Source organism: Xenopus laevis, chromosome 7L (genome assembly GCF_017654675.1).
Source record: "Xenopus laevis strain J_2021 chromosome 7L, Xenopus_laevis_v10.1, whole genome shotgun sequence".
Lineage (NCBI taxonomy): Eukaryota > Metazoa > Chordata > Amphibia > Anura > Pipidae > Xenopus > Xenopus laevis.
In genome coordinates, this window is record NC_054383.1 from 14,466,983 (window position 1) to 14,493,145 (window position 26,163).

At 41.3% G+C, this 26,163-nt stretch overlaps 1 protein-coding gene across 2 annotated transcripts in view; it reads left to right on the forward strand.

Moving 5' to 3' along the window:
* The window catches only part of chst15.L (carbohydrate (N-acetylgalactosamine 4-sulfate 6-O) sulfotransferase 15 L homeolog), a 35,328-nt gene extending 9,669 nt beyond the window's left edge, over positions 1 to 25,659 (forward strand). For both annotated transcript variants that reach the window (XM_018225135.2, XM_041570261.1), the window contains exons 2-8: positions 11,023 to 11,544; positions 12,051 to 12,384; positions 18,512 to 18,658; positions 18,872 to 19,028; positions 19,614 to 19,770; positions 21,627 to 21,774; positions 24,932 to 25,659. In XM_018225135.2, the coding sequence (XP_018080624.1) occupies positions 11,254 to 11,544; positions 12,051 to 12,384; positions 18,512 to 18,658; positions 18,872 to 19,028; positions 19,614 to 19,770; positions 21,627 to 21,774; positions 24,932 to 25,131 (1,434 nt within the window). In that variant the 5' untranslated portion in view covers positions 11,023 to 11,253 and the 3' untranslated portion in view covers positions 25,132 to 25,659. The remainder of the gene's footprint in view (positions 1 to 11,022; positions 11,545 to 12,050; positions 12,385 to 18,511; positions 18,659 to 18,871; positions 19,029 to 19,613; positions 19,771 to 21,626; positions 21,775 to 24,931) is intronic.
* The last annotated feature ends 504 nt before the right edge of the window (positions 25,660 to 26,163 follow it).

Sequence of the window (26,163 nt, forward strand, 5' to 3'; positions counted from 1 at the left end):
CCAACCCGCTCCAGGACTCTATCCAGTACTGATGTATGGCTTTTATTTCTTTCTGAGGTCCCTATTTAGGGAATATAGTACTGAATCTTGGACCCAAAAATGGCCAGTAAATCGGTGTGGTTATGGATTATTGGGCATCACCTAAAATCTACAATTTTTTATTTCTCAATTGCTGGGAGATATGTAGTCTCTGGCAAAAAAAAAAAATTAAGGTCTAAGGCAAAAATGCTGTAATTCTGGGAAAACATGGTGCATTGTGAGTATAAACCTGGCCAGTATGCCTTTTTATTTGCAGCTGATACTCGTACTCCGAAAACTGAATTTTTACATTTTGATGGATTTTACATTTTTGTGATCCCCTGATAAATGTGAAATGGGGATTCTGCTGTATATACATTTAGAATGTATATATACAATATATACATTCTGGCTTCTTAAATATATTCAGATAAGATTCTGTGCTTATTCCCATGGGAGAACTTTGCAAGATAAATATCTGCTAGAGAGAGATATGGAAATTCAGTCGCTTCTATTAACTGTCATTTTATTCAAGGATTCACATGAAAAGCTGCGAAGTTGGATAGATTCCATTAAAAGGAATGTGTTACCTTTTACCAAGGAATTATCAAGGAGATTAACCAATTTATTTTGAAATATGATCGGGGTTGCCATTACTGTGGGATTGGGGCAGGTAGGTTTTTATTCTGTAAAATTAGATTTAATATTATAGGTATGGAACCTATTATCCAGAATGCTCTGGACCTGAGGGTTTTCTGGATATGGGATCTTTCCGTAATTTGGATCGCCATACCTTAAGCCTACTAAAAAATTATTTAAACATTAATTAAACCCAATAGGATGGTTTTGCCTCCAATAAGAATTAATTATAGCTTAGTTTGGATCAAGAATAAGGTACTGTTTAATTATTACAGAGAAAAAAGTAATCATTCTTAAAAATTATTTATTATTTGCTTAAAATAGAGTCTATGAGAGACAGCCTTTCTGTAATTTGGAACTTTCTAGATAATGGATCCCATACCTGTATTTGTATGCGGCGACTAATCTCCCCAATCTGCCTTCCGCCGGCTAAATTGTAAATCGCCTGGGGGCAGGCACACGGAGCACTTCGTTTTCTGAAGTCGCCCGAAGTTTCCTTGTGAGGCAATTACAGACGACTTTGGAAATACATAACCACACCCATTTACTGGCCCCCAGCCGATTTACATTTTAGCCGGCGGAAGGCAGATCGGGGAAATTAGTCGCTGCGAAGAAGAGGAGATATGTCGCCTGGCGACTAATTTCCCCCGAATCTGCCCGTGTGGCCAGACCCTTAATAGTTTTTCATTTGGCACGGTGCCCCTTTTTTAAAAAATGCACTGGCCTAGGGATCTTTCTAAGAAAGAAACGTGATGCACTCTTACTAATTCCCAGGGATCCCTTGCATATGCATGAGCTTTTTCACCAGAGCCTAACACTGCACTCTCCCAACCTGGCAAGGGGTGCCATTACTTATATACCTACACCCAACTGGCCTCACTCTGACGTCACTGGAGAAGTGGGTATATAAATGAGCAAGGGCCAACAGAAAGAGAAAGAATCAGAGCAGACCTGTATATTGGACTCTTCTTATTTGCTGTTCAAGGTAATTTTATTACCAACGCCTGTTCTTCTTATCCAACCTATTTACTTGTGTTCTGTGGGAACTGATGGATCTAATTTTGGGTTGGGTGATTCATTTTATTGGCGCTGTGGATTCTCACATTCCGAGGGAAACGAGCCTGCTCTGCACTTTTATCCTTGGTATTTATTGGGCTTAGGGTTTTTCATTAGGATGCTCTCATTGCAGATATCCCTGTTATAAGCAAAACAAATGATAGGTTCAGTTATTAAGGAAATAAAATACACCCGAGGCTTACTTAAAACCTTGTTTTACATACTTGCACAGGAGTAACAGGATTTATCGATGAAGATAATAAAGCTGTTTTCTCTAGAACTTAGGTGTATATTTACTTTGCTTTAGCTCATATGTTAACAGGGCTGGAAATTTGGGGAACTGGGGGTTTACTGCCCACTAGGGATGGGCGAATTTGACCCGTTTCGTTTCGCCAAAAATTCACCGCTGGCGAATTGTCGCAGACGCCCATTAAAGTCTATGGGCGTCAAAAAAAATTTTGTTGCGCGGCGAAATGTTTTTGACGCGCGTCTTTTTTCTTTATGCACGCTGTCTATGGGCGTCATTTTTTCTTCAAAGAGAGGCGAAAAAATTCACCCATACCTACTGCCCACCTTTCCATGTGAAACCTTTTCTGTTCTTACTGCCTGGTAATACCTGTGATGCAATAGATTTATGTTATCTCATTGTACTCAAGTGCTATGGAATATGTTGGCTCTATATAAATAAAGAACAATAATGGTACATTTTAGGCTTCACCCTATATCCACTGGGCCATGCCCAGACATGTTCCCAATTCACCTTTAACTCCTTTCTGGTAAGCCTCCCCCGCTGTATGTATATGTTTAACTCATATTAATATTTCTATTAGAAAAACTCACATGGGAAATTACAAACAAGGGCCTGTAGGTTTAAATGCAGGTTGTGTGTCTCCACCACCTCCATCTATATATTTGATCCCTGGTGATGTCAGAGAGGGGTGGTTATGGTGGGTATACAATTAACAACGAAGGGTCGGGTTGACAGAGTGCGGTTTGGCTCAGGCGCAAGCAAACGTTTTTGTCGACCCACACATCACTACTATAGACCTTATCACTTGATACAGATGCTGATATTTTCATCACTATGTTGATTTGTGTTTTTTTACCACTCTCAAGGTCAATTTTTGTTTTCTTCGCATGCTGGTTTTATCTTGTGATTTAAATAATTTGCATATTCAACTTTGGTTTGGGATTCAGATAAATATATTGTAGTGGAGTTGTTCAGTTGAATTTAAAAACAAACAAACAAAAACAACAGATTCTGGGCATCTCTAAGTGTAAGGGCATACGCTTAGATTCGGGGAGAATCTCCTCTTCGGGGCTACTAATCTCCTTGAACTGCCTCCCGTCAGCTAGAATGTAAATCGCCGTCGGGGTGGCACTTGGAGCAATTCGTTTTCTGAAGTTGCAACACAAGGAAACTTCGGGCGACTTCGGAAAACAAAGCGCTCGGAGTGCCATCCCGCTGACGATTTGCATTCTAGCCGGCGGGAGTCAGTTCAGGGAGATTATTCGCCCCGATTTGTCGCCGGGTGACTAATATCCCCGAATCTGAGCGCGTTCCCCGATCCTAAAGCGTAATGGCACCCAAGGTCCCATGGGAAATTGCATTCCTACAAGCAACAAGTTGTCTGAAAATCCATTTCTGCGCCAGTGAACAGGAATCACCATGGGTTAAACATTTACTTTGTGTAATCACTCAAAAATGTCTTTGAAGGTGGTTTCTGTTACCTGCCATGAAAAGTTATTTTCAGGGGCTTTGTTTCCCACAGGGAGCAATTTCCCACCAATGACAAAGAGCTCTGCATGCCGTCAGCCAAGTAGGTTACCGTTCAGACCTGTAAAAATGTGAATGTAACAAAACTGGCACAACCAGGGGCATTTGGCACCAGCTTGCCTTGTTTTATAGCAGCTACCAAGATCTGTGTCTATATGCACTAAAAAAAACTGTCACAGGAAGGGCTAAGCATAGGGCCAATACTGAAAGCATTATATCCAGTAAGACAGACCATATGGAAACTTATTGGCATGAGATTGGTTAAACCAATTCTATACTGAACTATAGGATTTTCTGTGGATGTTGGCCCCTAAATGTACGCGTTTGGCAGGCCAACCACATTTCTCTATTCAGACTATTTTTTTTGGTGAAGAATTCATCATCTTGTTCATCCCTAGATTGCATCTACACACGACTATGCCTATTCACCACATGTGAACTGTTTTATGTGTAGAGATATAAATTCATGCAGATGGAAAGGTATTTTGTCAGTTGTGGGAGAGGCGCTGTCCTGAAGGCAACAGAGGCCGCAAGATCCGTCGGATGCCCCCCAACATGGCTTTGTGGTGGGCTCTAGTTTGCTCTTTTCCCTGTGGTGCTTACATAGAACTGCCTTTTGTTTGGCACCAAGTCCACTGCACCATGACAGTTTGTTTTCACATGGCTGTGGTATTTCTTAATACAGGGTCGTGAATGATTTCACTAGCAGAACAGAGACGGTCTCTTTGAGCAGAGTTGTGTCTGCATGTTTACAGAAGGCCCCTCACATTCCATAGCTGTGATGGTTTAACCTGACTGTGTCTCTCTGCTCTCCAAGCACATACCATATAATCATCCCACTTACTGCTGGGATAGTAATATCCACATGTCAGTGCCAAGGATGTCCCCACAGAGCCTGATCACATTTTTCCTTTCTTCCACTCTTTTTCTTACTTCCCTCCATGCCTTAATATTCCCTGCTCATTTCACTGAATGTACGAGTGTTTGTGCCTCCATATGGAACATTTCAGCTAAATGCTAAAAATAAATATTTGCATGTAAAAGCATTTTCTCAAGTCCTTATGTTTACAGCAGGGATGTCATCTCTGCTTTCCCTCTGCCATTGAACTATAGCTCTGACCATCTAGTGCTAGTGGGTTGTAGTTGGACAACATCCGTTTCCTGATACAGGGGGTGTAATTGGGATATAATGCTCAGCTGCTGTATATCTACAACCCCCTGCAAAGAGAAGACCCTGAGCTATCGTCAAATAAAAACATTCTGAATTTACCAATACACAGGCCAATAAAAGCTGCTAACTTGGCACTTCCAGACCAAGTCTGCAACTTATTGTTTAGGGACCTCCCAACAGCCTGTCTGACTGATATCTAGCCGAAAAATTGGCCAGAGATCTGTTGGGCATGTTCCGAAATCCTTTTAGGCAAGGACTGCATTGGCTTGATACAGTACAGATCTGAGTACTAGTAGAATTGAGTCTTTGGCCAGGTCAGATGTTGATTGGGTAATAGGGATACATACATTGTTAAGTGGGTTGCCACCTCATGGCTGAATAGTAATCTCTCAAATGCATTGTGCAGACTACACTAGTTTCTAAACAGATAAGTAGGGAAATCATCAGTTTGCATTCCTGGGGGCCAATTCAGGCCTTCTGCTGAACATGGGGAGTTGGGGTGGGAATATGTTAAATTTCCCGATGGTTGCCAAAAACTGTAAATTCCCATAAAATCAAAGTGAAGTCACTACTTCTAGTGACTGGCCAGGGTCTGACCGATCATCATTATTAAAGAGGCACATGAAGATAAGTATAATAATATATTTTCTAGGTGTCCATGAGTCTTGGAAAGGTCCTGGTCACAAGTTTTACGGGGCAAGAAAAACCCCTAGTATTTCTTATATTGTTATCGTTTTAGGGCATTGTGTTTTTATATACACTGTGCTTGTGCTGTGCTTCTATTTATATACACTGTGTGTGTGCAGTTTCATCCAAAAAAAATCCAATGAAACACTTGGGAATTCTGGGGGCCACAAGAGTCTCTCAGAAGGTAGCATCCGACTTGAGGCCTTTTTCTGGACAGCCTTCCTCTGATACTGACTATAAAAGCTTATGTTAACTTGGGGTTAACTAAACTTGCCTTTTTAACCTCCAGGAATAACTTGCCTCATTACTATCGTTTACTGAAAACGTTCTGCCGATGGGACGCAGCCTTTCAAACCTATGGAAAAATATCAACATTAGAAGTCTGTTTATTAAGTTCCGCCGCATAGAAACCAGAGCCAAGTAATAATGATGCAGAATAAACCAAGCGCAGCCTTGTCTTCGGCTAAGAAAATATCTGTCTTTAATTAATGGACTGGGACACTTTCTCGTTAGATATGTTGTGGTTTTACGCCCAGAAGTCTGTTATAAATAAACCGTCAACACATCACAGTTCCAGAAAACATGTAAATAATTGAACCCAGCTTGCAGAGTATATTAGGCAACTTCTGTGCCAACGAGTCTCACCGCCAGCCACTAGAGAGACATCGGGCTCCCATGCCATAAGTCTCGCTCTGAGCCATACTTTAATAGGCCAGCTCTTCTCAAATAAACCGCCCCCTGTGGAGTTCCCCCGCCCTCCCCGGGAACAAACGAGGCTGCGGTGTTAGAGTAATTACAAGTGTATTTTTTTTCTTAGGTTTTCCCACTGGGCCAATTTGTTATTTCCCTGTGGTGGGAATAAAAAAAAGGAAATGATCCGAGGTCACTGACACTGCTGGAGTCAGAACAGTTTTGAAGCACGATTCCCATCATCCTTTGCAGATCTTTGAACAATTTATTAGGGGAGTTGTGGTTTGACTTCAGCTGGAGGGTCACAAGTTGAAAAAGGTTGTGTCCTCCTTGTCTCCGTTGCATCCAATCAGATATTTTGCTTTAAGAGCACCCAAATTTTTGTGCCTGAGCATTTCAGGTGATAACCGCATGACTAGGGAATTATCACTCTAAAACTTGGTAATGAGCGTGTAATCGCCTGACCCCCAAGTGCACTGCCATTAAAGTGAACAGAGGGGCATCTACCGCAATATTGCCCTTTTACCAAGTTGGAAATGACTTGGGCGGCAGAATGCTTGGAATCAACTGCTCGAATTTTGACACATTGTATGAAACAATGTCTGGAACACTCCCCCGGTGATCATAATTACATTAAATTATGGTGGAAATGCTACATTGTAGGTAAAAAACATGGCAAAGGATCTAGAATTGCAAATGGCGTTTGTGAAACCATAGCACAAAGACTTAGGGGCGTTATTTATTAAGGTTTCAGTTGTGTTTTCCACGAAAATTCGAGTTTTCAAGGTTATTTCGAGATGTATTATACCCTGACCCTGGAAATAGCTTGAATCCGTTAACATACCATCTAAAACATGTCAAGGTCATGTAAAAGTCATTGGCAGAGGTCCCTTGCACCATTTGAAGATGTTAATAGCCTTCATGATGTTCGAGTTTTTTTCTGAGGGTTTTGCTGAAAACTCAATCAGTTAGAGTTTTCAGGTTTCGCAAATCGAACTAGCAGAATCAAGTTTTTTCTTAATTATTTCGAGTTGTTTGAAGTTCATTCGCGTTTGAAGTATAAAAAAACTCTTAACATTCAAACTTTGATAAATAATCCCCTCAACGGATGGTGTTTTATATACAGTATCTATAACATGTGATGACAAGGTAATGGAGGCCCTGATCGAATATTGGACCACAAACATTTGTCTGAAAAATACTAATTTAATCACTTTGCGTCTCAATGGTTTCAGCTTCTGTGAATTCATTGTGTGATTGTTTGGGTTAGCAAAATGTCTGTGCCCTACAGATTAATAGAGTTTGGTTGTATTTCTTTGTATCTGCAGCATACACATGGGGCAATCCAGTTGGCGTGTATCTGACACAGCTACTAGCTTTTATGCCTCCTGTTTGTTGAACCAGTCCCAAACGTGCTTCAGTTCATCTGGACCACAGGACGCCTGTCTGCACGCACCACAAAAATGTTTTTGTTGTCCCTTAAACGGAAACAGAACCTTATAAAATCCTCCCTGATGAATTCATATAAATCAGTTAATTAGCTCTAAGCTAGCATTCAGTGACTGGACTGTCAGCATTAATTAATGAGAGATAATAGAAACATTTACCTGCTCCTGCGCCCTGTCAGGATCCGTTAATTAAACCAAATGAGACTCTGAGCGTGAGAAGGAAAGCAGCTGACTTCAGCCCACACATATGTTCTGCTCCTACTCATGCTCATCTCTTTGGCTGAGGCCACGACATACAATACTCCAAGGGAGAATTTCCCAGGGGTGTTATCAAAAATCAGTTTGGAGAATGTTGTACTTTTTATCCGACTTGTGGGAAGACATAAGCGCCTGCCAGACAGAACCGTTTTTGATTATCAGAGTGCGTTTGTTCATCTGCTACTTCATTCACTCATTTCGCTTTTGCTTCCCAGGCAATGGCCTTAGACTTGCTGTACATTCATGGCATTATAATTAATAATTCTTAGAACTTCTTAAGGCCAAGGCCGGGGGGGAAGATGGAAAGGCATTTTTATAATTGTCATAAGAATATAAAGCTCAGAAATCAGTCAGTTCTGGCCCATAAAAGACATGAGTCCCTTGTTAACTTAATTAAATAAAATTGCATGAGCCAAATGAATGGAAGGCATTTAAACAATGTTCTGTGACTGGGGCCACATGGCAGCTCATTTGTAGTCATTTATGCACAATAGTGTGCCTGGGAGTTACGGGATCTTGCAACAAAATATTTTGAGGGCCTCCTTGCATGCACATTTATTGCTATTTTGTATCAGAATGCCGACTGGTCCCATATATTCAGAGCCAGGGGACACGCTAGTTACCCTGACACACTATTCTGTCTATAACTGAGCTGTTAGTCCTTGAGTCTGACCATTAGCCACTCAACTTCAAGGTCAAGCACCTTTGCAAATAACCAATGTAGACAGTAGCCCCAGTGAGAACAGAACAACCAAACTGAGAAGCAGGAAAATGGTCAAAAACAAGAGTGGACTGGGGTTATGAGAAATGGCTTCAGCTTCTGTTATACCATTAGGTGGCTTGAGGTCAGAAAAATGGTTGTACCATACAGTTCATTTAGGTGAGAGTTGGTTGCTTTTATTTGCTCATTCATCACTAGTTCCTGCAGCATACACAAAGCAATCTAGTATCTGACACAGCTACTAGCATTTATGCCTCCTGTTTGTTAAACCGGTCCCAAATGCACTTCACTTCATCTGGACCACAGGACGCCTGTCTGCACGCACCATAAAACTCTTTTTGTTGTCCTTTAAACTGAAACAGAACCTTATAAAATCCTCCCTGATGAATTCCCATAAATCTGTTAATTAGCTGTAAGCTAGCATTCAGAGGCTGGACTGTCAGCATGAATTAATGAGAGAAAATAAAATCATTTACCTGCTTCTGTGCCCTGTGGGGATCAGTTAATTAAACCAAATAAGACACTGAGCGTGAGAAGTAAAGTAGCTGAACGTATGGATTCCAACCCTCTCATATTCTCTACTCCTACTCACTTTTCACCTCTTTGGCTGAGGCCACAGCATACAAGCATCCAAGAGAGAATTTTTAAGGGGTGTGATCTAAAAACAGCTTGGGATACACTGCACTTTTGATCCAAGTTGTTTGAAAACATAAGCGGCTTCCAAACAGAACTGAACCGAAGAGTGTTAGTGCATCTGCTACTTTACTCTTTCAGTCAGACATTGACTTTGGACATTGTATCCAACTTATTGTTTGCAATTGCACTCCTGAAGGCTGAGGCCAGAGGGGAGATGGGTAGGTATTTGTATAATTGTCATAAAAATATAAAGCTGAAAAATAAGTTCATTCTGGCCCATTAAAGGCATGAGTCCCTCAGTAACTCAGTGAAATACAGCTGCATAATTTGAAGCACAAGCCAAGTAGTGAGTGGAAGGCAATGTGCTTTGACTATGTTCACATGGAGGGACATGAGTTCCTCCTTAACTGAATTAAATACAATTGTGTGAGCCAAAAAGTGAATGGAAGACATATAAGCAATGTGCTGTGAATATGGCTACGTTGTATTTATGCACAGTGGTGTGACTGGAAGATGCTTCTATTGAAGGCCTCCTTGTCCTCTCCTTGTCCCATGTATGTTTATCCAGAGCCTGGGTACATTCTAGGTATCCTGATATAGCACACTCCTTTGTATAGGCAAGCAACTTTGTAAATGTCCAATGTAGAGAGTAGCACCAACAAGACTGGGACAACCAAATAGAGAAGCAGTTAGCTGAATTGGATCGAGGCTAAGAAGAAGATCACCAACGTTTAAAGAGATAGTAAATGAAGGAGACCAGGAGAGGGATGGACAATGCTATTAGAGATATTATAGACATGTAGGAATTAGTTATGGAGGCACATACATGCTGTACCCAGTAGCTAATATACTTGGACATATCATGGCCAACCATTGTGGCGAGATACGTTTTCTACATTCATTTTCTTCCAGCCAGCTAGACATAGAGGATGAAGTACAGGTAATAGTATGTACAGGAGTACAGTTGACTAAGAATTAATTTAGACTAAGTAATGACCTAACTATTTAATAACCTGGAGGGCAGTTTTGAGGCCTTCTAAATTATCAGTAAGGGCCCTTTCAATCCTGTCTTTTTATCTTTTTTTTTTTTTAATGAACCTGTCAACACTCCAGCATGAAATATTTTAAGCACAACCTTAAACTGGCCATACATATGGAGATCTGCTTGTTTGGTGGGGTCGCTCTCCCTGACATGCCTACATTGAGGGCCCATGATCGGATCATAAGTGGCGGTTGGATCGAGTTCTGCATCAACTTAATGATGTGGTCCTCAACTCGATTTTTAGGCCCGGTCTATCAACATCTGGCCGACTTTCGGCCACATATCGATCGGTGAAGCCCGTCGGAGGGGGCCTTAAGCGGCATACCTAGGTTTAATTTGGTTTAAATAAAGGTTGGAAAGGTGACGGCAATTACCTTCAGCAGCTGCTCTGTTTTAGCGAGCAATAAAGAAGAACAGCAAGAAGATCTCCTCACAGTCGCAAGGGTATTACATTAAATGACAAAATGTTTCCTTCACTATATTGCTTTCTCTGCCAAGGCAAAATGAAGTCTATTGTAATGAAGGAGTGACTTCTTGTGGTACAGTTGATAAAACAAAAGTCTTGTGATGTTGCTCTGCTTCAGAGAAGGGTCATCAGATGTTTCACTGGTCAGTTCTTAGCAGAGAAACATCACAAGACTTAGTGCTGTTGTTTTATATCCATTGTATCAGCAGTGTAAAAACTGGTAATATCTTGAAAACTAGAAATAAATAATTGGTATGTTTGAAGATTTACATATCCATAAAGCTATATTTTTTTCTCTCTTTCCTTTTTGGAGGCAAGTGACTGCATTCTTATTGGTGATTCTGTAATCTCACTGACCTGGTTTATCTACTTTGACCATTTTAACAGAATGTTCTTCGTATCATTTTTTGTAGGCAGCGGCAGATTCTTTGTACTTGGTGGATACAGAACACCTCGGGACAGATGCACGATCCATTAATGAATTAATCTTAACTTCACCATTCTTTAAAATCTGTATCAACATATGGGCTTTTGGAAGCTGCAAGATGGTATTTGAGAAGATCTACACTCGCCTTTAACCTGATGTCAGAGGGGCACCATCCTACCCCAAGTTGGTCAAAGGGCAGCCTGTGCCTTTCTTAGGAATGACAATATTACTGGGCTCCAGCCTAGGTTTCCGCAAAGGCCTTGGCAGGAGAATACTATGCAGCTTAGTGTTTGCTTTGGTGATTGCAGCATTGGTGGTGACATCTTATGTCCTTGCTGGAGGCAAGCAAGACCATCTGTTCCAGCCATTCCCTCCTGATTCAAGAGACTATTCTTCCAGTTACAACCAGTCGGAAGGCAGGAATCAGAAGGACATTGCACTTTCAGTAGTTCAGCTAACTGACCGCAGGATCCCTGACACTGAGGATCTGAAGCAATATGAACCACACGTGAGTAACGCCAAATGTCAATTTCCCAGCTGCCCCAAGTCATGTGATTTGTGCTCTGATAAATTTCAATCACTCTTTACTGCTGTACTGCAAGTTGGAGTGATATCACCCCCCTCCCTTTTCCTCCCCAGCAGCCAAACAAAAGAACAATGGGAAGGTAACCAGATAACAGCTCCCTAACACAAGATAACAGCTGCCTGGTAGATCTAAGAACAACACTCAATAGTTAAAACCCATGTCTCACTCAGTTACATTGAGAAGGGAAAACAGCAGCCTGCCAGAAAGCATTTCTCTCCTAAAGACCAGGGGCAGCTGGTAAATTGACAAAATGTCTAGCCCCATGTCAGATTTCAAAATTGAATATAAAAAAATCTGTTTGCTCTTTTGAGAAATGGATTTCAGTGCAGAATTCTACTGGAGTAGCACTATTGATTCATTTTGAAAAAATGTTATACTAAATCTCTCTGTGTGCCAACATCAAGTAATATTTTTTTGACTATCCCTAGATGTTTGCCGTGATTCCGCAACAATTCATCTCCACCAGCCGAAGCCCCTGCTGGTACCAGATATATGAAGAAAAGAAAGACCCATACAGAGGCAATGCATATGTCCTGTATTCCAAACGGTTCCGCGCTGTCTTCGAAGAGATGCGCCAGAGTTTCTGGAAGAGGCTGCTGGTTAAAGGGGACTCTCGCTACCGCTTGCGCTGCCTCCCATACTTCTACATCATTGGGCAGCCCAAATGCGGCACCACCGATTTATACAACCGCATGCGCCTCCATCCCAGTATTCGATTCTCGGCCAACAAAGAACCACAGTGGTGGACGAGGAAAAGATTTGGTAAGCGTCCAGTTATATTTTACTGATTTCCTTAGGCTTCTGTAGTAATATTGTACAATGTAACAATCCTTCCAGACAAAGTCAACCACTTATTGTCCTGTATATGGGACCCACCAGTTGTGCTGCCCTGACCAATATCTGACAGAAAAATTGTGACTTCACTGTGTGTTATTATTATTATATCACAGTGATGTTATATTAATGGTCTAAAGAGGCATGCTGGGGATCAACATGTTGCCAGCGGGCTTTCAGTTGGACAGTCCTGATGTGACCCATAGCAACTAATTAAATATTAGCTTTCATTGTTACAATTAGGTTGTTTAAATGACTTACTGCTCTAGGTCTAATTTACACCATATAACTTCATAGGGCAGGAATTTATAGCCTGTGCTTTTTATTAAAGTAAAGCTAAAACTCCCAGCACCTTTCAGTAACCTTTTGTTGCGTGGTGGGGGTTAAAAAAAATAGTAACCTCTTAAACTAAACTGCTGCAATTAATCAAAATTTTGCTTTCATTAGTCTTGCTACAGTTTACTGGCCAAAGCTTACAGGTATGGGATCCATTATACAGAACGTTCCGAATTACAGAAAGGCTGTCTCCCATAGGGGCAAATTCACTAAGATTTGTAGTTGCGCCAGCGTCCGCTTTGCCGCACTTCGCCAGGCGTATTTTCGCCAGCGCTACGCAAATTCACTAAAATCCGAAGTTGCACTCAGGGGAAGCGTAAGGTTGCGAAGTTGCGCTAGCGTTAATTTGCCAAGCAAAGCGAAGTTACGCTAGCGATGCTTAATTTGCATACGGCGCCAAATTGAAGTTACAATGGAGGTATATGTAGCATCACTACACAAGCCTGGGAAACCTTCAAAACAGCAAATAAAATTTTTATTTTGCCCTACACATGTGCCCACTGTATAGTTAAGTTGCCATGAGTTAGGAAATATAGGGGGGAAGGAGGGTAGCCCCAAAAAATTTTTTAATCTTTTTCAGCCTATCACCCATAAAAAAGAAAAAACGCCAGCGTTTTTTGGGACTTAGAAACACTTTTAACTTTTTTTGAAGCAATCCCTATCTGCTCTATTGCCCTTCGCCTGGTCTGAGGTGGCGAAGGAAGTCTGGTGTAAAATGTAGCGTTCAGAAAAATGCGCGCGTCAGTGAATTTGCGTAGTTACATCCGTTGCGCAAATTCGCCAGGCGTAAGGGTGCGAAGTAACACTAGCAAATTTACGCCAGTGTCTGTTAGTGAATCGGCGAATTAACGAAAATGCGCTACGCTAGTGAATTAACGCTAGCGTTAGGCGCTTCGTCCTTTAGTGAATTTGCCCCCATAGACTCCTGTTTTATGCAAATTATCCATATTTTAAAAAATGATTTTCATTTTCTCTTTAATAATAAAACAGTACCCTATACTTGATCCAAACTAAGATATAATTAACCCTATTGGGTTTATTTAAATTTTAAAGGATTTTCTAGTAAACTTAAGTTTTGGAGATCCAAATTACGGAAAAAAAGACCCCCATTGACTTAGTAAAGGGCCACAAGAAACAGGTGGTGTGTTGAAATGGACCCTCCTAGTAATGACCAAAATCAACCCTCAAACTCTCTTGCTGGAGACTTATGTGCTCCTATAAAGCAGTTATATTTGCTTTGGGACACAATCATGTGGGAGTTTTATTGGTTGGAGCAGATTGCAGCATGGGAAGGGATTTTATAGGGGTTCCAGAGAAGCCAGTTCTTGCCTGGAGAACAGAATACACATGGATTAAATTTCTGAGATGGGGATTTTGTCTAATGCGCATACCAGAGCATTTTCTGTATGTGTTCATATATAAATGGGGAGGCATATTCATTCAAATTCCATTTTGTGAATTTTCGAGCCTTTTATTTTTTTAATAAGAAAAGGCTTGAAAACTCACCGAAGGCCTATGTGTGTTAGTTTATTAGAAACTCAATAGATTAAGCTTGAATGCAGCAAAATCGCATTCTACTTATTTTCAATGAATCTACCAACTTAAAAAAGATTTGGAAACTGGAATCTGGTCTAGGACAACTCCCACTGAATACATCAGGGGTCCCCAACCTTTTTTGGCCCTGGGACCAGTGGACTGGGGGAGGGGTCGGCATCCAATTCTGGAGCACCCGTGTCTAAATTCTTGTGCACAACGTTAATTGCACCTGGGCTCCGCGGCCTAGTTGAAGACTGTCCACAGCCCGGCGGTTGGGGACCCCTGGACTACATGAACTTGCCAGCTCTCAGATGCTGAATATTTACATTCTGTTTTTTCGAGTATTTTGTACTTGCTTAACTAAAAAAGTAGGGCAGAAATGTTGTGCATTATGTTTTGTGCTTTTTTTTGACCTCTGATGAAGTGCCAAAGAGAGGCACGAAACGCGTCAGGTGACTAGACACGTCATGGTTTAGCTAAACAGTTCCAGGAGCATGCCTGTTTGTGTTTTTAAAGATGCTTGGAAATAAAGACTTTTTTTATCTTAACACTACCCGTGGTTATTACGGCTCCTGTCTATCTACCATTTTGGATGTTTTGTGCTTTTGTACCAGCCCAAGGCAACCACAGCCCTTTAGCAGTAAAGATCTGTGTCTCCAAAGATGCCCCAGTAGCTCCCCATCTTCTTTTCTGCTGGTTTTTCTGCTGATTTTTCTGCTGATTCACTGCACATGCTCTGTACTGCTGTCAATTACTGAGCTTAGGGACCCACTCACAATATACAGTACACATAGAATAGAAATGTCACAATATAAGGCTGATTAGTCATTAATACAGATAATTACTATACGACAGCACAGAAACCAGTGCAATTAGCATCAGCCTTGTGGCATCAGCTTCTGAAATGTTAGACTGGTCCATTAAGTTCAGTTTATAAAATATGGCATTTCTAGTCATATTCATTTTTAGGGTTTAGTTCTCCTTTAATAAATCTTGAACATTCCAATTTCTGAAACTCTCGTTTGAGATGTGAGTTTTTAGTGCAAAAAAACTTGAATTTGAACAGTGACAAATCTGCCCTTAATCTGTATGAACATGTGTTTGTTGTTTCAGTTTAAATCAATCCATATGGCACCGGGCTACAATTCCCAGCGTCCAACTGACTCTTTCGATTTCTCAGAATTCTTTGAGTTGTAGTTCCAAGACAACTGTCATTTAAAAGATTGACAATCACTGTTGTGAGACAGTTTAGGTGTAGTTCCACAAAACAATTGTGTGTTACCCAATCCCAATTAAATTGAAATGACTTATTCACTTTAAAGGGGTGGGGTTCACCTTTAAGTTAACTTTTTATAACGTTTGTTATAGAATGGCCAATTCTAAGCAACTTTTCAATTGGTCTTCATTATTTATTTTTTATGGTTTTTGAATTACTTGCTTTTTTCTTGACCCCCTCTAAATAGAAATGCTCTGTAAGGCTGCAAATGTATAGTTATTGATACTTTTTATTCAGCCCCTCTCCTATTTCATATTCTGGCTTGTTATTAAAATCAATGCATGGTTGCTATGGTAATTGGGACTTTAGCAACCAAATTGCAGAAATTGCAAACCAGAGAGCTGCTGAATAAAAAGCTAAATAACTCAAAAAACACGAATAATAAAAAATGAAAACCAATCGCAAATTGTCTCCGAATAACACTCTCTACATTATACTAAAAGTTAACTGGAAGGTGAACAACCCCTTTAAATTAACTAATTAAAAGACATCTTGTTGACCCTCCCTTAACAGCAAGGGTACAGAGATTACTGCAGCCAGCTGGCATAATTTCACTTTTGAGCTGTAGTTTTTTAAAGCTGTGAGTTTTGCACTAGAATACATCAGCGTCATATCTCTACCCCAGCGGCTGTACCATTAAAGGACATGTAAAGCCTACATTTTCCTACCATGTATATAAGTCGGGTGTATCTTCCCCACCCAAGCCACATCATTTGTTCTACATATTCCCCCTCCATTTGCCAGCACGATCACATTTTCCTAAAACAAATAGCAGCTTTCACCCGGCGGCCATTTTCCCTCTGACACATCATCAGTAACATTGAGACATGAATGCTGTAACGTTTATGCAATGCAGAATGCAGGGTTACAACAGACATTGATAAAAGGTTCTGCTAGGGTTGAGCACTGTAATGGTTAAGCTGAGCTCAGGGGAAAAAAAGAATCAGACAGCTAGCTAGCAACGCTATCTCTTCATTGGTTGTTGGACTGGAGGATGTGAGCATGCTCATGAGCCAACAGCCAAAGCAAATTCCTGAGGGAGGGGGCATAGTGGGTTAGAGGAGGAGAAGGAATTCTAAGTGATTAAAGGAAAACTATACCCCCAAAATGAATACTTAAGCAACAGATAGTTTATATCAAATTGAATGACATATTAAAGAATCTTACCAAACTAGAATATATATTCACATAAATATTGCCCTTTTACATCTCTTGCCTTGAACCACCATTTGTGCTGCCTCAGAGATCACCTGACCAGAAATACTACAACACTAACTGTAACAGGAAGAAGTGAGGAAGCAAAAGGCAGAACTCTGTCTGTTAATTGGCTCATGTGACCTTACATGTGGTTTGTATGTGTACACAGTGAATCTTACGATCTCAGGGGGGCGGCCCTTATTTTTTAAAATGGCAATTTTCTATTTATGATTACCCAATGGCACATACTACTAAAAAAGTATATTATTATGATAATGGTTCATTTACATGAAGCAGGGTTTTACACATGAGCTGTTTTACTCAGTATCTTTTAATAGAGACCTACATTGTTTGGGGGGTGTAGTTTTCCTTTAAGGGGATTCAGCAGCCTTACTGTTAACCTTTTAACAACAAGAGTGGCAGTTATCTAAAGATTTCAAAGAGGCTGTTCACTGATTAAATTTTTGTGTGTGGGGGGGAGTTACATGTCCTTTAAACTTCATTTTCTATAGTAAGTTCCATTGGGATCTCAGTCGTGATACAGTGTGAATCACAGCCACATCACAGTGTCAAAGAAAGAAACTGGCGGCTGCAGTGTAATAAATTGGCGGCTACCTTAGTAACTGGCCCCATTAGCCATATTATTATGACCAAGGGGACATAATGTATGGAAAACCTGACGCCCAGACATATATTTTTAGGAGGCAGACATTTATTTTTAGGAGCCAGAGGGGTGGAGCCTTTGTGCAAACATATATATATATATATATATATATATATATATATATATATATATATATATATATATATATATATATATATATAACCCAGTCCAGAGAGGAGCCAGGAGGAGCCCATTTAAGGTCTGTGGGTACCTGGCTCTCCGGACCTGAGAGATTGTGACTATTTACTGTGCGATGTTAATCTGCCCATTAACTGCAGAATGTTCAGTAGCCGTGTTCCCAGTCTCCCAAGCTGTGTGCAGAATTGTCCTTTTATATTCCTCTAGGCACAGGCACATTCCGGCATTGCACTGGCCATGTTTATCCAGACATAATTGGAGCAGTTCTGGGATAGAGTGAATGCTGTATTATTATTCTCGGGAAACATTCCATAGGAATCAATGGAACATTCTTTCTTATAAATACAGAGCCACTAACAAGTGCCTTGGCCATTGCCATAAGATCTGACTCTTTTTTTTTATCTGACAAACAGCGGCATGCTGTCTGAATGCAAGTTATAATATGGGTATAAATATCTTTTAGTGTGTGACACTTCATTCCTTTTGGAAGGGGATAAAGTAATTGCATAATGTTGCCCAGCAGAGAAATCCTTGTTCCCCTTAAGGGTCTGGCCACACGAGCAGATTCGGGAGATTAGTCGCCCCATCGACAAATCTCCTCTTCTGAGGAGCTTCGTTTTCCGAAGTTGCCTCACGGGGAAACTTCAGGCAATTTCGGAAAACGAATCGCTGCGTGTGCCTTCTCCCAGGCGATTTTCATTTTAGCCGGCAGGGGGAAGGCAGTTTGGGCAGATTAACGCCCCCCGAAGAAGAGGAGAATTGCCGCTGGGGCAACTTATCTCTCCGAATCTGCTTGTGTGGCCAGACCCTAAAGCTGGGGAATCAACACCACTTTCTCAGTATTTACAAAGGAGATAGGAAGCACTGATACTGATATAATCCTGTATTTATTCTCTTGTCTTCAAAAGGAATAATGAGGCTGAAAGAGGCGCTGCAGAGTCCCTTTCCAGTGGAGGATTACCTGGATTTATTTGATTTGACTGCACAAGAGATCCAGGCTCTGTACAACACAGCCAATGATAAAGAAGATGCCATTACCATTCCTCTGGTTATAGGTAAGTAGCCCAGTAGGGGAGGAGATCCACAATCAACTGAATTATTTTAATCTAGTTTTGCTCAAGTTAGGGGATATGTCTGATTTAATTCCCCAAAATTCACTATACCATCAGAATTACCATTCACATTATCCATTATGAGGCAACTGAAAGTTACCTTTATATGATATACTGGGCTAGCACAAAGTAAAGTATTTTGGCGGTTTATGATAGGAGAAGCCAGTGCTTCAACCATGTGGGACAACAATGCCTGGATGTACATCTATGATAACATGACCAACACAGAGCCTCCACACCTGACCCAGGACTTCATCCACGCCTTTCAGCCTAATGCCAAATTTATTGTCATGCTCCGGGACCCTGTGGAGAGGTAAGTGGAGAATGGGGGGAAAGTGATGCTTGAGGTTATGGTTAATAGATACAATCATCTGGCATTTTCTCGAAGCATTTTTATTAAGCTTGGGATTCCCCAACCTTCCCCCCTAGTAAAGTTGGCCTGTGTGGGAATTGGGGGGGGTATGCAATATGCATATGCAAATTAGGGGTGGGAAGGGGAAAAACATTTTTACTTCCTTGTTTTGTGACAAAAAGTCACGCAATTTTCGGTTTGGCCGGGCAGAAGGATTCAGCCGAATCCTGCTTAAAAAGGGCGAATCCCAAACCGAATCCTGGATCCCTAGCTTGAACCCGCCCGACCCGCGGGTATTGGCCCGGCCGCACATCACTACTCTGCAGGGTACTGCTGTAGACATGCTAGGACTTTTAAACATTATAGGATAATCTCCTTTCTGTCTTGCCATTTAATGTTCTAAAGTAAAAATGATATTTGAGCCATATTATAGCCCCCATTGATTATGTGTGACCCTGAACCAAAAAGTCCCTAAAGAACAGACTATCATCTATCTATATTCTCATATGTGTCTCGGCCTTACATTGTTTTGCTAATTTCTCCCAGACTTTACTCTGACTACTTATACTTCGCCATCGCCAACAAGTCGGTGGAGGAGTTCCATGACAAGGTGAATGAGTCCCTGCAGATGTTCGAGAGCTGCCTGCAAACATCTACTCTGCGTTCCTGCGCCTACAACACCACGTTAAACAACCTCCTGCCCGTATGTACAATAAACAGGTTCTGGGAATTGGCTTACAAACATTCCGTAGTCACCCTTAAAATTCCTTTTACTATGATGCTGTAATCAGTAGAATCTCCATTATTGGTAATCAGGTGAAATACCTAAGCTGTGTTGTAGCTAGGGTCTCTTATTTGGACGTTTTAACATCGGTTCCCCTTTATCAAGTTGCATGCACCTCAGTGAGTACAGTACAACGAGAATTATTAAGGCCATACACACGGGCGCCTTACCTTCGCCTGTGGTGAACCTTTCATGTGTTCCACTGCAGAGGAAGCTCGGGAAGAAACACAGATACTTCATCCAGATTGTTCCTTACTTACTGTGTGGGAAGCACTGAACACAGGTGAAACACGGGCTTCGAGAGCTAGCTTATCTTTAGAGAGCATTACAAAATTGCCATTAGCAAGTATCTTAAGAGTACTCTTGCTGTACTGAAAGTAGGGATGCACCCAATTTAGGATTTGGCCAGGATTCAGAATCCAAGTGCCTGGCCTGATCCTTAAAGGGGAACTATCTCTAAAATGAAAATTTAATATAAGCTTCAGCATACTGAAATAAGAAACTTTGTAAATACTATCATTTCTGAAATAATCAAGTTTATCTTCACTATCCCTCTCTCAGCATCTGTTGCTCTTTATTCTGTCTTCATGCAGCAGTTGGGTGTCACATATTCATTGACAGTTAGATCCAATATATCTTATAGGGGGGGTCCTTTTGCCTAGAAGATGTATTAGAGCTCACTCTATTAAAATCACCAGACATCATGTCTCTCTACATGCAGAATTTGTTCAAAAGGCAGTTATTTTGTTAGATTTTGTTTGTAATGGAATCAGTTATTTGGGTGAGCTCTAATACATCTGCTAGGAAAGGAATCCCCCCCTATATATATTGGAACTAACTGTTAGTGACTATGTGACACCCAACTGCTGCATGAAGAGAGAATGAAGAGAAACAGATGCTGCGAGAGGAATAGGGAAGATAAACTTGATTATTTCAGAAACACTAAATATACAATTGATTGTATATACAAAGTTTCTTATTTCAGTATGATGAAGCTTATATAAAATTTTTGCGATAGTTCCCCTTTAAAATTGTGACATTTCGTCACAAGAACAGGGAAGCTGCGATGCCTGTGCTTCTTTTGAACCCTTCCTTGCAAATTGCAAAATTAGGGTTCAGATTTGGCCAAAAACTATATGAAATAGTGGTTTTCGGTGCATCTGTAACTAAAAGAGAGTCAGGTGCTTGGAATACAGTTCTGTAAATAAACTGCAGAACACCGGGGCTCTCTTTGAAACACAGTTATTGAAGTCACTTCAAGTGAAACAATAGAAACTAAAACCTATCATGTCCATAAATAGTGGACTCAGGCATCCACTAATAAAGGGGCCTTTGTCAGGGGCACAGCAGAAATTGATGACAACAAAAATCATTGTTATATTGTACTCAGTTTGCTGTTCTGGCATCCAATCATTCAGCTAATGAACAGCATCAGATGGCCCATGGGTCAGATAATCAGACAATGCCATAGATGTGCCCTGTTAGTCAAAATAGGGCATCATTTGCTAGGAAATCCATCTGTGTGATATTAACAAGTGGGAGCCCGTAGGGAAACTCAGCTGTGATTAAAACAAAATGTGCCTGTAGGCCTATCCCACAGCATGACAGTGCAACCAACAAAAACAATAATGAAAGAGAAAAACAGATGCCCAGAACAAAATCGAAATATATTAATGGGCTTTAGTTTCCCTATTGTTGCTTCAGGGAAATGCAATGTTATTACTTTGTAGGCTCAGCCGGTCAGTAAATAACATGTTTCTGTGCTTTATTCTCAGGTGCGGCTACAAGTGGGGCTCTATGTGGTGTTCCTGTGGGACTGGCTGTCCCTTTACAAGATGGAACAGTTCCTCATCCTGAGACTGGAAGATTACTCCGTTAGGGTCTTGCAAAGCACAAGGAGGGTCTTCAGCTTCCTGGAGCTTGGTACGTTCAGATTGGGGCTACGTGTCTATCTGGGGGGCACGTGTGTGAGTTATTGATGAGAGAAAGCAAGTCTTTCCGTGTTGCTGCCATAAAGCAAAGCCGCTTTGCAGTATACTTTCTTGTTTCTGTGGTGCACTTAAAGAGGTTGTTCACCTTTAAATAAACTTTTAGTATGATGTAGAGAGTGATATTCTGAGACAATTTGCAATTGCTTTTTATTTGTTATTACTTGTAGTTTTTGAGTTATTTAGCTTTTTATTCAGCAGCTCTCCAGTTTGCAATTTCAGCAATCTGGTTGCTCGAGTCCACATCACCCTAGCAACCATGTATTGATTTGAGAGACTGGAATATGAATAGGAGAGGCCTGAATAGAATAACGAGTAATAAAAAGTAGCATTAACAATAAATGTGTAGAGTTACAGAACATTTATTTTTGGATGGGGTCAGTGACCCCCATTTGAAAGCTTGAAAGAGTCCGAAAAAGACTGCAAGTAATTCAAAAACTATAATAAATTAAAAACCGAAGGCCAATTGAAAAGTTGCTTAGTTGCTTACTAAAAGTTAACTGAAAAGTGAACCACCCCTTTAGGGCTCTTACTCATAAGCGTTTTTACCTGCGCTCCGTTTTTCGGCGTTCAGCCGCAGGGGAGCGCAGGAATAGACGCATTTCATTATTTCAAATGGGGCTGTACTCACTCAGGCGCGTGTAGGCGCCGAACGCAGAAAAAATGCAGCATGTTGCGTCTCAACCTGCGTTGGGCGCCTACACGCGCCTGTGTGAGTACAGACCCATTTGAAATAATGAAATGCGTCTATTCCTGCAGGTAAAAACGCTCATGAGTAAGAGCCCTACAAATATACAAGCTACTGCCGTGCCACTGGGTTTTATTTGAACCATTTTAAAGATATTTCACTTTTTTTCCATGCAGAATTTTCCCTGGTTTGACATTGGCAGCAGGTTGGGGGGTTAATGATCACTTGCATGCTATTGTGCATGATCAGCATTCATTCCCAGTCATTTTGTGGCTGCGCTTACAGCTGTGGGAAGGATTCACATCCTCTTTTTCTGATTTTCTTATTGGAGAAGATGTGTGGCACCCCCTGTTCTGCTGACAGAGCTGCTGTGTCAAACCAGTGAAAAAGCTGCTCTTACACACGGGCGTTTGTTTGTGCGCTCCCCTGTGTTGTGCTTTCTTCCGTTCAGCCGCAGGGGAGCGCAGCAGTAGATGCACCAAATTATTGTCAATGGGGCTGTACTCACACATAGTTACATAGTTAAATCGGGTGGAAAAAAGACAAAGTCCATCAAGTTCAACCCCTCCAAATTAAAACCCAGCATCCATACACACACCCCTCCCTACTTTCACATAAATTCTATATACCCATACCTATACTAACTATAGAGTTTAGTATCACAATAGCCTTTGATATTCAGTCTGTCCAAAAAATCATCCAAGCCATTCTTATAGTCATTAACTGAATCAGCATCACAACATCACCCGGCAGTGCATTCCACAACCTCATTGTCCTGACTGTGAAGAACCCCCTACGTTGCTTCAAATGAAAGTTATTTTCTTCTAGTCTGAAGGGGAGGCCTCTGGTACGGTGATCCACTTTATGGGTAAAAAGGTCCCCTGCTATTTGTCTATAATGTCCTCTATAGTACTTGTAAAGTGTAATCATTTCCCTTTACAAGCGCCTTTATTCCATGGAAAAAACAACCCCAACCTTGACAGTCTCCCCTCATAATTCAAGTCTTCCCTCCCTCTATCTAACCAGTTTAGTTGCACTTAGTCTCTGCACTCTCTCCAGCTCATTTATATCCCTCTTAAGGACTGGAGTCCAAAACTGCCCCCATACTCCAGATGAGGCCTCACCAGGGACCTATAAAAAGACATAATTATGTTTTCATCCCTTGAGTTAATGCCCTTTTTTATGCAAGACAGAACTTTATTTGCTTTAGTAGCCACAGAATGACACTGCCCAGAATTAGACAACCTGTTATCTACAAAAACCCCAAGATCCTTCTCATTTAAGGAAACTCCCAACACACTGCCATTTAGTGTATAACTTGCATTTATATTATTTTTGCCAAAGTGCATAACCTGCATTTATCAACATTGAACCTCATTTTCCAGTTTGCTGCCCAGTTTTCCAACTTAGACAAATCACTGTGCAAAGTGGCAGCATCCTGCATGGAACGTATAGTTCTGCACAATTTAGTATCATCTGCAAAAATAGAAACAGTACTTTCAATGCCCACCTCCAGGTCATTAATAAACAAGTTGAAAAGCAAGGGACCTAGTACAGAGCCCTGCGGTACTCCACTAACAACACTGGTCCAATTAGAAAATGTTCCATTTACCACCACTCTTTGTAGTCTATCTTTTAGCCAGTTCTCTATCCAGGGACAAATACAATGTTCCAGGCCAACATTCCTTAATTTAACCAGTAACCTTTTGAGTGGCACTGTATCAAATGCTTTAGCAAAGTCTAAGTAAATCACATCCACTGCCATCCCAGAATTGAGGTCTCTACTTACCTTCTCATAAAAAGGTAAGCGCCAAACGCAGGTTGGGACACAGCATGTTGCATTTTACCTGTGTTCGGCGCATACATTCGTCTGTGTGAGTACAGCCCCGTTAACAAAAATAATTCAGTGAGTCTACTCCTGCACTCCCCTGCAGCTGAATGGAAGAAAGCGCAACGCAGGGGAGCGCACAAACAAACGCCTGTGTGTAAGAGCCCTTAAGAAGTTAAAAAAATCATTTACATTTGCAACTGTAACTATGTAACTATGGACTTACTAAAATGGACTTCTTGCAGTCCCTATGTATCAATGGTAATTGTGTCAAAACACGCCCTTTGCACTTCCACATCACATCCTTCCTGCTTCTTCATACAGTTGCTTTTACCTGACACCTTTGGAGGTGCGATATCCATGTTCTGCTTATAGACTGATAGAGATAATTTGATTCCAGTGTTAACACCATGTGTTCTGCACCTGTCTGATCAGCAAATGAGAAGCTTTTATTAAATTTTCATGATAGGGCCTATGAGTCCAGACATGACTGGAGGGCCCCAGACTCATGGAAATGAATCAGTCTGCATTTGACACTGACCTTACACTAACTCTGGAATACTGTTATGTTTGCAGGGCCACTGAGTGATGAGCAGGAGGCCACAATAACACAAAGCCCAGCGTCCAACAGCCGTCGCCCTGAAGACTGCAGCCTTGGACCCATGTATCCTCAAACCCAACAGCTTCTGAGGGATTTTTACCGTCCCTATAACCAGAGACTGTCCCAGCTACTGAGGGATGATGCCTTTCTGTGGGATCCACATTCCGCCCTCTAACTGTCGGTTTTGTGTGATAAAATGCACTGAATGATGGTGCTGACATCTAGTGGTCATGCACTGTAAAAGCTGAGAGGCAACATTACGGAGTGATTTAGAGTCAGACTGCAGCCAAGATATATTTACTGTCACTTGCTGATCTAAGTGGGAAACAGAAGCCAAAGGGATTATTAACTGTTTTGCAGAAGAGAGCAGTGAGCTAAAGAAGGGCAGCCAGTTTCTGGCCTGAAGAATTGCTGTATTGCAGTGCCCAGAGAAAGAAGCATTCTGCAGCCCCAGTTAGTAATTTCTTAGGAAAGGAGGCAGCACTTTACAGATTACAGTTGCATGGAACTGCCTGCCAGGAGGAGCAGTGGGCATAGACAGGTGGCATATTCAACCATGCATGGGGCAGATTTAGGGCAATTGTAAGGACTTGAACTTGCTGTTTCACGGGCACACACTAACTGGTTCTACCTTTAAAGTAAAAATAAAAACTGGATAAATAGATAGGCCGTGCAAAATAAAATGTGTTTCTAATATAGTTATTTAGCCAAAAATGTAATGTATAAAGGCTGGAGTGACTGGATGTCTGATATAAAAGAACAGAACACTACTTCCTGCTTTTCAGCTCTCTAACTCTGAGTTAGTCAGTGACTATAAAGCTGGCCATAAACGGGCAGATAAAGCTGGCGATATCGGTCCTTTAGACCAATTAGGCAATTTATCTGCCCGTGTATGGGGGCTTCTGATGGGCTTTCCCGATTGATATCTGGCCACGATGTTGATTGGGAAGGTTTAAATTTTCAGTAGACTGACCCGTCGGAGCCCATTGCTTTTCGTTGTAATCCGATCATTCGGCCTTTCGGATTACCCCGATATAGCCCTGCCGTTGGGGGGCATATGGGTGAAAGATATCTCTTCATGTATGGCCAGCTTAAGGGGGGGCCACATGGGACATAACAGTAAGTTTGCAATTGATCCTCAGCATGAAGCTCAGATTCAGAACAAACAGTTATGACCCGTGTGCCCCCCTCAAGTCATTGATTGGTT